This window comes from Sturnus vulgaris, chromosome 2, assembly GCF_052056855.1.
Source record: "Sturnus vulgaris isolate bStuVul1 chromosome 2, bStuVul1.hap1, whole genome shotgun sequence".
NCBI lineage: Eukaryota > Metazoa > Chordata > Aves > Passeriformes > Sturnidae > Sturnus > Sturnus vulgaris.
This window is the reverse complement of record NC_142244.1, coordinates 80,188,045-80,202,488: the sequence shown is the minus strand read 5'-3', so window position 1 is coordinate 80,202,488 and position 14,444 is coordinate 80,188,045. Positions and strand designations below refer to the sequence as shown.

The window sequence follows — 14,444 nt, the reverse complement described above, 5'->3', positions numbered from 1 at the left end:
GGTCATGTCCTCCTATACTGCCCTCCTAAGGCTCAATCCCATTTCAGGAAATAAAATAATCGCTCGTTTTTCCAGCAAAATACACATGTACATAGAGTTAAATACTTCTGTTTCCTTTGCATTAGGGATTAAGATTAGTTTTTTCTTAGAGGCTATGAAGCAGGAACCATGTGAATAAATGGACTTTCTCACCATTGCACTTAGATCCACCATTCAAAGAAACATATCTAAGTCAATTTATCTGATATTCATCTTCCTTCCATTCAGTCATTACAATTATTCATAAAGAAATTACTAGATCAGGATGTTTGTGAAATCAGAACTTCTTTCCTTCTAGGGGCACAGCTTTCAGAAAGGACACTCAGAAGAAAGCAAGCAAACAAAATCTGCAATATACATTTCACATTTACTAAAATCTGCCAAGTGGAATATCCAGCAGGAGCATAGCCAGCAATTCACCCTAACCTGTTGGTGCAGCTGATGCAATAAAACACAAACTCTTGCCCAACAACTCGAGACAACACAGAGACTGTGAAATATTATTTATTCTATGACTTTTCCTTTTCACATATGCAACCTGAAGTACATTTAATTCCTTTCCAAACACCTCAACTATGGCACAGAATCCATTCATTTTCAGACAACTGTTTTTGCAGGGTACTACAAAATCCATAGTTGTCATTCTACTTAATATAATAAAAGGAGCAATGAGATTACTTTAAAAGTACTAATGGGGAGTAAAGAGCAGGAGCACAGAAGGAAAAAAACTGAATGAAACAGTGTAATACAATAAACATTTACTACCTGTCAAGATTAAAGTGAATACCATGAATGATTTTTTCAACATCTGCTGTGCACTAGAACAGTGAACTGCTAGAAAAAGCAGATGCCACCAAAGAAAATATTTTAATTATGGCACAATCCCACTGCCATTGAAAATATGGCTCTTGCTACATAGTTTAGGAATGATCTTCATCCAAGTATTAATTGATGACATCAAGAATGACTTTGATGGGCACTGTTAGCTATTCACCACCTCTAAGTTTGCTGTCTTCTGATGTTCACCATGAGAAGAAAACATCTCTATGTGTATCATAATGAAAACTTGTACTTAAAACTATTAATTCAGTCCACACCCATACCTTTTGAGTTAATTATTTAAACAAGCAGTTTCCATTTAAGCAAGTATGGCCTTGAAGAATCATCCTTTTATAGAAATTAGGCAGTGACTTGGATCGACACAGGTTGATGTTACTGTGCTAAATATAAGCTCTACTTTTATGATTGTATGAGACACCCAGGCAGAAATTCTGGCTGATTCTTTTTTTTAATGCAAAAAACCTGTCCACATTTCAACCTAGTATCTTTCTTTGTTTTGGTTTGGTTTTTTTTCTCTCCAAAAATAAAGTCTATATTCTTTAGATATTCATTGTTTAAAGTTATTCATTCTGCTGATTCAGTTGGACTTTCCAAAACCATCTGAAGCCATTAGAGGCCTATACAACACTGGGGAGAAAAAAGAAGCTGGAGCTTCCAGAAAGCTGCTAGCCAGACAATGCACACATATATTTATTTGAAATCTCAAGCAATACCCCCTCAGTTAACTTAGTTAAATTAACGTTTCTTAACATTGAAAGGTCAATTTTATAATCAGGATACAGATTTTTGATACGAGGAAGTACAGCCTAATTCAGAAGAATTGTAATATTCACAACAGTAAACATGTCTAACCCAAAGTCTGATAAAATTATTTTACTATCAAATGCATTTATGTTATTTCATGAATTTTAAGAAGTTTTCACAAGAATGAAGTAATCCTATAAAACTTTTTACATAAGGATCACATTACCACAGAGGCACATGACAACAAAGTCTCTAGATATCCCACTGTGACTACATTTTTCTATACAGATTTAATATGTAGATTTTACTGCAATTTTTTATTGTTAGATCATTTTTACATTACAGGTAATATGCACTTGAAATACTTTCTCCTATCAAGTTAATTCCTAATTTGAACGCTTTCAAAAATAACCAACCAACAGAACCTGTTTTCTCCAAAAGTATGAACAGACGTTTTTATTACGAGCCTCCTTTTAGCTTTCAGCTTAGACACTTTAAACCCTGATACAGAGGAAAAGTACTTATTATTATATATGTCATCAAGTGAAAAACCACAGAAGCAACTAACCCATGAATCTGACTGTCACCCACAGGGAACATACCGTGAGTAATGGAAACTTCTACTGTCCAGTTTCTCATAATACCATAATGGTTGAGAAGGTTATTCTTGTCTGGTAAACTTGAAAAATATAATAATGCATCCTCTTGAAATTCTTTTTCCAAGTGTTTTCTGCACAGTGTAGCAGTTTGCTTTATCCCTCAACAGCATATAGATCCTTCTCAAGGACTGCTGTGAGGTTACAGGGAAGGAGCAACCTTCCCACTGCTGTGGAATGCCTCAACCACGTGAGACCAACAATGACAAACAATGCCAGATTTTGCACAATCAGGCATCCTGACATCCAAGTCAAATTCCTTACTTACAATGCAAAGGTAAAATTTAGAAAGCAGAATTCTAATCCAAAGAATGTGCAACCATGTGTGAGATGGAAATAGTTACCACAAACCTACCAGGGCACCAATGGCAGCACCAATGCAAATGTGCACAAGAAAGAGAAAACACAGTGTCTTCATACCACATAGAGAAAGAAGAATGAAAGGATAAACACTCATTTTGACCTTGAAAGTTAAAATATATCAAATACTGTCTTCAAAGATCTTGGAATAAATTTGCAATCCCGAAGTGTTCCTCAAGTGGCATTTCTTTTAAACAACAGGCAGTTATAGCACTGGTGCTGCAACACATGTACTGAGTGCCCACCTAAGTACACAGAGAAATTTTGTAAATAACCAACAGGATGTGCCCAAGCTGTGATGAAGAGCAAGGAATTAGCTTCTACTAGCAATCTTTGGCTCCTCCTGGTGCAATGGAAAAGTTGTCCCCCAAAACTGCCCTCATAATCCCATGGGCAAGTGTCCCAACCTTCATGCTACCAACTGCGCAATGCGAAGCTGATCTTAAAATGTGACATAAATGAGAAAACTTCTTCTAAGCCTCCACATTCCATCCCTGCACTTATTACGAAGCCCACAGATCCTCTTCTTCCACAAGCTACTACTCTGCTCGTTGCCAGTGCCTCTTTTAAAGTACAGAGAGTGAAGGATACAAGTGTGTCCATCTGTCACAAACAAAGAGAGAGATTTAAGGCACAACTGCCTGAGTTGCAGCTTCAGAAATCATCCTGCACAAATGGCAAGAATAAGAAGCTACAACAACAGCTACAGTTTTTGAAATTATTTCCTGTCCCTGACTGTTCACTACTCACAGGTGAAGAGACAGCAGATGTGCAGAGCAAAACAGGCAGTCAGACCAAGCTACTGTTGCAGAAGAGCTCTTGCAGGAACAACTTCACCCCCCGGACTGCTATTCCAGGCTCAAGACTCAAGTGTTGACTTGGGAGAGGACCTCATTCCCAGTTGATGTGAAGTGATGAGCCAGCTGATGAGTAGTGGCTGCAGAAGCTCAAATTAGCTCAGGGCAATTTCTGTGGGATCCCTACTAAGCTTACATCACAGCTGCAGACAAAACATGCTGTGTAGCAGCTCCTTTTTTCCACTATCATCCACAGCTTTCCCAAACCCAGCTGCTATAAGGCAGGCACATCACTTTCAAACAGGCAATTAACTTCTGGGGGCTACTATAACGGCACAAAATACCCACAAACCAGTTTTTAAATGCTTATACACAAGAGCTGTGAATTAAACCATAACTGATACACATCTGAATGCACAGAACTTCCCAAAAGCACTTATGGAATCTGCACTTTGGGTGATTGCTTTTCCTGCATTAAACCACCATGCAGATATGAATCTGTATTCCAAGATCTGTCCAAGAATCTTCAGCGGGCTCACCAACCAGCAGTGATATTTGTTTGCAAGTGAAAACAGTAAGAGTATCACTGCAGGAATAGTTTATCATCAAATGCTTCTAAATTCACTCCAGAAGCTGAGAGGTGAATTATATTAGTATTAATAAAGTTAATAGAGAAACCTGTGATCATGTTTTAAATCTATTTTTAAAGGCTCAGATAAAACTGCAATCAAACCACTTTTCTATACATTTACTGTTTAGAAAACTGCTAGGTGTAGCTTAGATCACAAACTATTGAAAAAAAAAAGAGACACAAAAAGAAAAAAAAAAAGGAAAACCTTTGTTTCTAAAAGCAACACTATAAATAGAAATACAATCAGGTTTAAAAAAAAATATTCACCCCATTCAGCAAACTTTTCTTCCTTCCAACCAGAGAGCCATGTTACCATAGTACTTTCAGTATTACACTGTCAGAAATATCAGGTTTGGCTACACCACAAGACCATGTGGAGTTTGAAATGAAATGAGCTAGCTCTGCAGAAGCAGAATAGCCAGAGTTCTGTGGCCTTCAGTGCTATGCTGCTCCCAGGGCTCAAGCTAACCAGGCTGCACTGTGGCATGCTGATGTACAAGCTAATTTGCTTTCCCATACAGTACTGCACTGCATAATACTGTTATGCAAAAAAGTCTTATGTATTCAGTACATGCTTCATTTTTCCTTCAGTCATACCACAAAGCATTAATTTACATAGCTTTATTATTTTCCTGACACCTCTGCACAACAGAGTTCAGTTCTGCCAGTTATGCAAGCAGAGGAGCACAGAGATCCCTTCTTGCCTTGGGGATTTTTAACAAATTGCTACCACTGCACTACAAGGTTCACAGAGGTAAAAGCCTAAGTTGCACTAGCGAGTTCAAAGGATTCTCCTTGCTCCTACTACAAGAAATAGCTTGTGTGCAATAGTCAAAGTAGTCAAATACTTTCCAGATGTAACAAGTGTATATGCTTTAAAAGATGGACTCAAATTTTACCTTAATAATGACCAAGTCTTTACAGGCTTTCCTACTAGACTCCTGTGCAGTACATAAACAGCATGAAGAATATTGGGAGGGGATATTACAATATCTGCAGAAAGGTTTTGTGTTGGTCTAACTGGTTTAAACTATTGGTAAGACCTTTCCGTGTTAAAATAGAAAGCCTTCCTGTGAACCATACTTGGCTCCTGGGACGCAGCCTCTTGGCAAACTACACAGCACTACAGTAAAGCAAACAGCCAGGCCATTCACACACTCAGGAGAGTGAAAGCACTTCGCAGAACTTCTCAAGTGTTTCAGCAGCATTGTTCACAGGACTGAAGCTGCCAGCAGACAAGCAACCAGCCTGGGTCTGGCACCACAGCCCACCTCTCCAGACACCTAAAGCCAGGTGTTCCAGGATGCCCCCCAAGCACACTGCAATGCTCTTTGACAGGTCAGCTCAACTGGGTTAGTGTTCTGATAAGCCATGTGCATATATCTGTGCTGTGTCTCCTAGTGGTACCCACAGCCACCGGCTCTTTTTTCCAGAGCATGCCAGCTCCTCCAATATTCCAGATAACAGAAACAGTTTCCACAGCAAGGGCAAACCGTCTTTGTTCTTTTAAAAGGTGGTGTCCTTTGTTTCCTGGCCTCCCTATCTCATGTACCATGTATCGGGTATGTTTATTTTTACATTTACATCTCCTCGTCCCAACATTTTAGATGTTAATCAGTCTGTCAGAGATGGCACAGCAGGCTGCAGGGGCCTTCAGTGTGACCTGGCAAGATCATTGTTATTGCTGCTGAACCAGGTGTCCACTTATTTTATTTAGAGTCATTGACACAGGTCCCATTACCCACCAACACTGCCTTCTGCCAGAGATTCCAAAGCCCCAGGGGCAGACATACACACGTACAGTTCCCTGGTGCAACATCAGGCACCAATTCATGAACTACCTGAACCATCAGATTCTGTGCATCAGAATCCCACACACCTGCTGCTACTGCAGCAACTTCTGCTACACACACAGGAACAAGTCCAAGGGCACAGGGACACCTGAAACTGCCAAAGTTGTGCCCTAGCTGAGCATATATCACTGCACTTAAATCCATACTTCTACTGGAGTTTGTCAGTGCACCTGCACCAGTCAAGTCTTATTTTAAAAACCCACTTTAGGTCAACAGGTAAGTTCAGTAAGAACGTATATTATATTTGTTTTTGAGAAGGCAAAAAAAAAAGTACAACACTGAGTATGAAGCTGTGTCAGGGAAGGTTTAGGTTAGAAAGGTTCTTTACCTAAAGAGTGACCAGGCACTGGAACAGGCTGCCCAGTGAAGTGATCACAGCACCAGCCTGACAGAGTTCAAGAAGCATTTGGACAATACTCTCAGGTACACGATGTGACTCTTGGGCCATCCTGTGCAGGGCTAGAAGTTGTACTTGATAATCCTTGAGGGTCTTTTCTAGATCAGGATATTCTATGATTCTGTGAATTCCTTTCTGCAGAATGACATATTGTCTACGTGTTTTTCCCTACTATAAGTATGTTTCTTATGACAACCATTTCCCACTCATCCTTCTGATACACCAAACCTGGAAAACTTGGAAAGTTTTAAATACTGACCATGACATTCTACCCATTCAGTCGAACAAGGATACTTTTCCTCCTACATTCTTTCTCATAGAATTATACACAGACATATGCCATTGAAAAGTCCCCCTACAGTATCTATTGGGGGGCATGGGGAGGAATGAAAAATCAAGGTACAGTATTATCAGATCCATCTAAAAAACACACTTCCCTTCTTTGGATTCCTCATATAAAATACAGCTACAACTAACACCCTATTTTAAATGCCAGAATTATTCCCCCCTAGTCAGAGGGTGCTTTCACACTCAAAGAGACTTCACAGAATCAATTAAGTTAGAAAAGACCTCTGAGATCATGAAGTCCAACCTGTGACCAAACACCATCTTGTCAGCAAGACCATGGCACTAAGTGCCATATTCCAGTCTCCAGGGATGGCGACTCCACCACCTCCTCGGGCAAACCATTCCAGTATCTAATTATCCCTTCTGTGAAGAAATTCCTCCTAATGTCAAACCTGAACCTCTCCTGGTACAGCTTGAGGCTAAGTCCTCTCATCTTGTCCTGTAACTAGTTACCTGGGAGAAGAGGCACTTTGCTTCCTTTCAGGTACTTGTAGAGAGTGATAAGATCATCCCCGAACCTCGTTTTCTCCAGGCAAAACAATCCCAGCTTCCTCACCCACTCCTCATAGGACATGCATTCCAGATGCTTCATCAGCTCCACTGCCCTTCTATGGACACGCTACCAGCACCCCAATGTCCTTCCTAAATGAGGATGCCACTGGCCTTTTTGGCCACCTGGGCACACTGACTCATGTTCAGCTGGCTGTCAACCAGCACCAGGACGTTTTCTTCTGGGCAGTTTTCCAGTCACTCTCCTCCAGATCTGTAGTGCTGCCTGGGGTGGTTGTGACCCAAGTGCAGGACCCGGCATTTGACCTTTCTGAACCTCATACTGCTGAGTCTCGGCCCATTGACCCAGCCTGTTCAGATAGTTCTGCAGAGCTCTCCTGTCCTTCAGCAGACGGACACCCCCACCCATTTTGTATGGAGCACGCAGTTACTCAGCAAAGCTTTGACTTCACTTGTCCTCGCCTGCTCTTAGGACTGTGGCGCCCAAGTCCACACAGCAGCCAGGTCAGCTCCTCACTGCTGCTTCCAGACGCTGCAGATTCTGTGTCCTGTAAACAAGCTCGGAGCCAACCTCAGGTACCTGTGAAGTCAGTTCAGGCAGCACCGGGACATGAAATCATTTTAAGTGTGCTGTGAGTTAAATAAAGCTAAGCAGAGCTAGGGGCACGTTAGTCTTTACGTTTGCCTTATCAATAAAATGTTTTTTAAAAATAAGTTTAATTTCACATTAGGAAAAGAGAGGGGTTTTTGCTTTTTTCTGATATATATCTTGGCATGGAGGTCTATATTGATGTATGCAAATACATACACACAGAGTGACACACACACATACGGACATGCAGACACATACACAGGCGAACACACACACATGTACACAGACACACCCGCGGCTCGTCCCGCCGTCACGTAGTTTAAAAGTCCAGCCAAGAGGAGACCGAAGCCAGAGGCTCCCCCGGGGCCGGCGGCGGCAGCACCGCCCGCGCTCCCACCCCTGGCCACCGCCCTCCCCGGACCGCGGCGATGCCGGTACTCACAGAACCCGTTGGAGCCGGTGCTGGTGAACATGGCAGCGGCCCGGCCCGGCCCGGCCGGCGGGCGCGGCTGGCGGAGCCCCCGAGCTCGGGCAGCCCCTGAGGAGCCGCGGCGGGCCGGAGCCGGGGCCGGGGCCGGGGCTGGGGAGGGCTAAGGCGGCCGCGATGGGCCAAACGCCGCCGCCAGGCGACCGGGCGGCGCCCCCTGCCGGGCCCGCCGGGCAGGCGGGGGGGCGCGGGCGGCGCTGCGGCGAGCGTGTGCTATCTGTAATTACTCCGATCTTCAGAAACGGAAAGAACTTCTTTCCACTGAGGGTGGCAGAGCACTGGGACAGGCTGTCCAGGGAGGCCGTGGGGTCTCCCTCTCTGGACACATTCAAAACCCACCGGGACACGTCCTGAGTCACCTGCTCCAGGTGACCTTGCCTTGGCTGGGGCGTTGGGCTAAACGATCTCCAGAAGCCGCTTCCAGCCCTAACTATTCGGTGATTTCGTGACTCAACACGATTTAAATTTTAAATTGGTACGTGCCTTGAGGAGGCCTGACTCCTTACACTTTGGAAAACTCTGGCCCTGGAGGCTCACTCTAATTTGGGGAGCCCGCAGGTAAGTGTCTCGTTAGGGTAAGCTGTCATTACAGCTAATGGAGACAGAGTCAATACAGACCGCGGAGTCCGGAGAGCTTCTCAGGTGGCCAAATGAAGGTGTCTGCTTTAGGATCAAATTAATTGCTCCCCAGGCTCCCCAAGGGACCACATCGAACAGACCACCACGAGCTCTAATGGCACATCAGACTCCAGCTCTCTAACAGCATGGTAGGCACCCCATTATGAGGTGAGCCAAATTCCCCACTTCATAGGAGATACGGTATCATAAGGCTGAAACTATAAGGGCACCAAACTTCACTGACATTTTCAATGAGACCTTTAGTGAAATAAGTCATGATAGGCATTTAAAAAAGGTGACAGTGCAGCACAAGGTGTGTGTGCTTTGTGTTCATGGGGTGACAGAACTGTGGCCCTCAAAGTCACATTTACCTTACCGCAGTACAAGACTGACAAATGCCACTCTGGAACTGCAAAATGTGACTTGTCAGCTAGGTAATAATTTTTAAGTAGACAACCAATAGTAAAAAAATTAGGTAAGTCATATATTTCTTATATTCCATGAATTTTGTTGTATACCATAAAAATGCATTTTAATATTTGCATTCAAATGCAACTACTAGCTAGCATTCAGAAATGCTGAGTTCTCGAACCTTTATAAACATAATCCCTTAAACACTGCCAAGGGGACATTAAAAGACCTTATGCTTTGGTCCACAAAGACTTCAGCTAAAATCAGCATATCAGCATGTATTTTTAAAATGGCTAATTTCCAGAACTAACTTCAGGTTTCTGTCCCTCATTTGTCCTCTCTGTAAAAGCCCTGCATCAGGCAGGTGGGATTGGGACCCACAATCCCCTCACAGAGCAGGAGGCATGTCTAAATCAGCCAGGAGGAAGAGACAAAGAGATAGCACATTGGAAATCCTGACTTATCCCAAGCTGAGGTTCTTTCTGCTGAAAAGAATCTAAGTTGGATTCACAGCATGAAACCCATCGTGTACTTTGTGTCTTTGGCTATAGACAACCAGCTTACTGTCTGCTGTTAAAGCACAGCTGGAATAAGTGATTTGCTACAGAAATTTTCCTTTTTTCTTTCAAATGCAAATGACTCTGGCTGCTGTATGCTACATATGCAAACCCTGTCTTGCCAGTGCACTGCTGAATGCCTGTAACTGCACAAAAGTGACAGGCAACCCTCATTTCTAAGGAATGGAAGGTAAATAAAAAGGTGCAAAGCCTGCAAAGCTTGTAATAATTCCAGTGTGAAACCTCTTTGGGAAAAGCTTGGGTGCCTCCTGAAGCCTTAGGGATCTAATGAGGTACTCATGGTTTAATTAATTATCATTTTGAACTTTTTTTACTAACCCCCACTTAAAGTAATTAAGACTTTTTGTGGATCTGGCTTTACTATAGGTGAGGATAAAACCTGAAAACTTTTCCAGTATTGCCTGTGTAATAGGCTTAGGAATGTTGTTTCAGTGCTGAAGATAAAGCTTACTTTTATTTCTTTTCACAGTCTTACAGAACTGAGTGTCAGAGCAATTATTATTTAGAAGTTTACAGTCCTAAGAGCCAAGATCTAGTGTTTTTCTGTTTTATAGGCTCTGTTTTGAAGATTTACCTAGAATGATGTCCTGCAAGGTAATCATATTAGAGGGATTCTCCTCTGCAATGTCAGGTGCTGGAATTGGATTCAAGTCATAATCACTGAACATACTAGAGACTTAGGCATGTATCCCACTGAATGAGGATGCATTTGGGAAATGTTTAAGGGCCATTTTGAAAGCATCTCTGTGGGCTTGTTATCATTGACAGATACAGCAAAGCTGAATAAGTAGCAATAGCTGGCAAGCTTCTCCCAACAGCAAACCAAAACTCTTGCAGATTTGTCAATACTGCTAGAATGCAGCGAGCTGGCTCTCAATCTATTTGCTGCTATCTTATAAATGTCTACAAATATATTATGGAGTCTGGGACACCTCTGGTGCTACCCCCTAGTGTTTGAAAAGAAATAAATTATTATGTCATTTTTTTGGGATTAGAGTTGATGAGTTCCACTATGTATTTCTGAGAAAACTGCACACCCCTTGCTAATAATTATAGTTTCACATACTGATTGAATAGTAGGGGAAATTTAGTTTTTGCCCTCAGATGCAGTGCCAAGCAGAGAAATACTTTTATCACAACACCATTGCTGTCAACTGGTAGCATGTCTTATGAATTAAGCAAATTCTTTGCATCAAGTATACAGTGCTGATTACTTTGGAGTTAAATGAAATCATCAGTCCTCATGCTTGCCTTGGAACATATCCCAGAATAGGAAGGCTAGCACTTATCTACTAATCTACTCAGAACAAGCTTAGAAGGCTTTGACACTGCTCAAATGTCAGCTTGAATATCTCCCATTTGTTTATTACATCTAGTTAGTGGGGTCAATGTGGTATGGTCAAAAGAAAGTTATTTAAATTTCATGCTCAAAAGAAAATCTCAGGAGACTGGAATTTTGATCTCTAACTGTTAATTTTCTAACATGATTAGGTTGCTTTCTTCTCTGAACTTGTAATGTTTCTGAAGCAACTCTTAATTACTAATTAATCTCCAACAGTCAGATGCTCCTCTGGCATATAGAATGAAGGACAGCAGAGTAAAACAGGGTGGAAATGTAACACCTCGCTTAGGAATTTTCTGACTAAAGTCAGTGCAGGTTAATGATTCTGCAGGTTAATTGCAAGTGTTCTCTGTCTCTTAGACATCTAGGGTTTCCATAGCCTTCATAGTAGCTCTTGCAGTTATTACAATTACCTGAAATACTAACAGATACATAAGGAGAGGGTGATGCTAAATTTAATGATTTCAGTACCTTCTCCCTACAGTTGCTAACCTTTGTGTTCAGTTACAGAAGATGTTAAGGGAAACAGCTGTGCAACACATGCCCTGCAGAGGAAAATTCAGCAGCAGTGCAGCTTGCTGATAGCAGTTTGCATAGGAACAGGAGGAAGGACAGAAGGCAGATACTTACTGGTCTGAAATCAGGCTGATTTGATCTGTACATTTTCGAAATTAGTGAATTTCTCTACTCATTCAGAAGTAAACGAAACTTTATACTGCAGCAGAAATGCAGTCCTCTTAAACTCTAGTGTGATCATTTTATTACATAGTTTTGGGGTTTTAACTGTAGCTAGAGGATACAGAATGTTTTCTGGCTTAGTTCTTTCCATGTAGACCCAGTAGGCTTGCAGTTGATAAGGAGCAATGGAGTGGCTGAAGGAGTATTGGGCTTTGGGGGTTATTTTTGCAATTGATTTTACATCACACTATTACAAAAATTTTAGAATACTCAAACATATTCCATTACTTAAGGTTCTAGCCATGTGATCTTTTGCAAAACTTAAAATGCCGTGTTAAACCTGAACGCCCTGTCAATGTCTAGTAACACGAATGTGGGAACTATTCCTTCAGTAACTCAAACACATCACTGTCTTGTTTTTCAGCTGGACCCTCTGAATGGCAGGCAATGACAGTGTAGTACCAGTTTAAGATACTGGCTTATCTGGAGCTGAGCCACATAAACTTTTACACTGCAGGTCTTAACCCTCACTTCCCTTTTAACCATTGGTCCCGTCATCCTAAGCACTGGCACCAAATGCACCCTGATGTTGGCATCTCTGTGTTCAAGGTGCAGGCACTTGATCAGCAGCTTGGTCTCTAAGTTCTTGTAAAACACTGCCTAAAGGTACTTAAATTCACATTTATTTTCAATAAATTCATTTCAATAAAGGTTGAGATCCTGTGAAAAACAAGAACATATGGCAGGCATAACCAGGAACCAGATCCTAATACAAGCATATTGGGAAAGCAAGGTTAAGATAGAATATTAAAACCTCAGATTAAAATCAACAATTAAGTAGCATCAGAATCAATCTGCCTATGTTCATGTTTTATTTCACTTAGATGACACTTCTTGTGAGAATTAAAAATACACTGGTCTGGCTGCCCTTGTTTGAGCAGCTGTCGCTGCATTTTAGATCACTCATTTGAAGGCCATTAATTTACTGGAAGGTAAATTGTGAAACCTAGTAAGCATTAGCAAAATGATAATGTTTAAGCATAGTGCTCAGAAGACCCAATTAAGGAATCCATTAGGAGGGCAAACAATTATGTATAGCATTGCATAACACAATGTACTTTGCATATCTGCGTTCTCAGATGCCTACAAGAGATCAAGCACTAGTCATCTATTTCAGACTGAATTTATGTCAGAGCACCTTTGAGAAATGGAGCATCGCAAAATTGCCCAAGATAATTATCAGTGATAGCAAAAACATTTGAGCCTTTAAGATGTAGAAAATTACTTGTATTGTTCCACACATGTACGACTGTGCTAAAATTCCCTGTTCTGAAAATTAGATGTTAGAAGATATTTATATGGTTTTAAAGGCCTTCCTTCTCCCTGATAGCTACCCATATTTCTCTGTTTCTCAGATATCCTTGTTCTCTTGCTTCACATCTATATTGTAATGCTATCTGTGTATCTCCACACAGTGCAAAGATTATTAATCACCTGTGTTTACACTTGGAGGCAAATCCGTGTTTAAGGGAATACCTGATGAGCCACATCATGATGTTATCAGGCCTGTAGCATAACACTGCTAAGAGATTAAAAAAAACCAATAAAGCTTTAAGCAGTTCTCATTATCTCATTTGTATTTGAGTTAAATTTGAACATGAAGGAATAGCCTTGTCTTTTTTTCACCTAATTACTGAAATCAGAAAAAGTTTGTGTTAATATAATTTTATTGAAATACAATGATCTCTCAGAAGAACTTGCAAAAAATTAAGGGGTGTTCACCCCAGAAATGTACTTGCACAATATTTGCAATAGAAATATGTACACCTACAGGAAATAAGCATTCCCAGTTGTTTTTCTGTTCTCCTCTATAAATGTTGGTAATGGCAAAGTTAGGTGTCAAAAAGCTTTAGCATACAAAAGTGTAAAATTTTGCCCATCTGTGTCCTTTAAATCACTATCAGAAAACCAAGATGCTTTTCATTATCAGAAAGAGGAACTACTGTGAAAACAATCCAAGTATTCATAAATAATGTTTAAGTACAGTAGGACTTTTAAAATCACAAAAAATATGGTTTATTACAATTATGCTTGATTCTATGCTATACTCTTTCCAGTATGGACCATTATCTGTTTGCTGCTACAGACATTGTAATGCTAGGTAGATTTCTAAAACTAACGATTAGAACTAGTCAGAGACTGAAATATAAAACTAATTAAATGCAATTAATTACTGTCCCTTTAGCTGCCTTCTCTGCACATAGGAAGTATTTCTTGTTTTACTTGCTGAACACAATTTAATACACTTAATATATCTTTAAGTACCTAGAGTGCTTTATAAATCGGGTACTACAAAAATCTGTGGTTGTGGGGCTAGTTGTAGTTAAAATCACCAACAGTGCCAAAGAAATCTTTGCTGCCATGATGACTCAGTCAGCTGCCATTCTGGGCTCTTCCTCACCTCACCCAGGAGGTGGGACAGTGTCACTTTCTGGTCAGGTGGCACCACAGTGAGAACAGTTTGCCTCTGAGCTCCCAACAAAGACTTGACTGGGGTGTTAAG

At 41.2% G+C, this 14,444-nt stretch overlaps 1 protein-coding gene across 1 annotated transcript in view; it reads right to left on the bottom strand.

Moving 5' to 3' along the window:
- Positions 1-8,343, bottom strand: part of UBAC2 (UBA domain containing 2) — an 89,127-nt gene extending 80,784 nt beyond the window's left edge. The window contains exon 1 of the mRNA XM_014873364.2: positions 8,210-8,343. Within this exon, the coding sequence (XP_014728850.1) occupies positions 8,210-8,240 (31 nt within the window). The 5' untranslated portion in view covers positions 8,241-8,343. The remainder of the gene's footprint in view (positions 1-8,209) is intronic.
- Between the last annotated feature and the right edge of the window lie 6,101 nt (positions 8,344-14,444).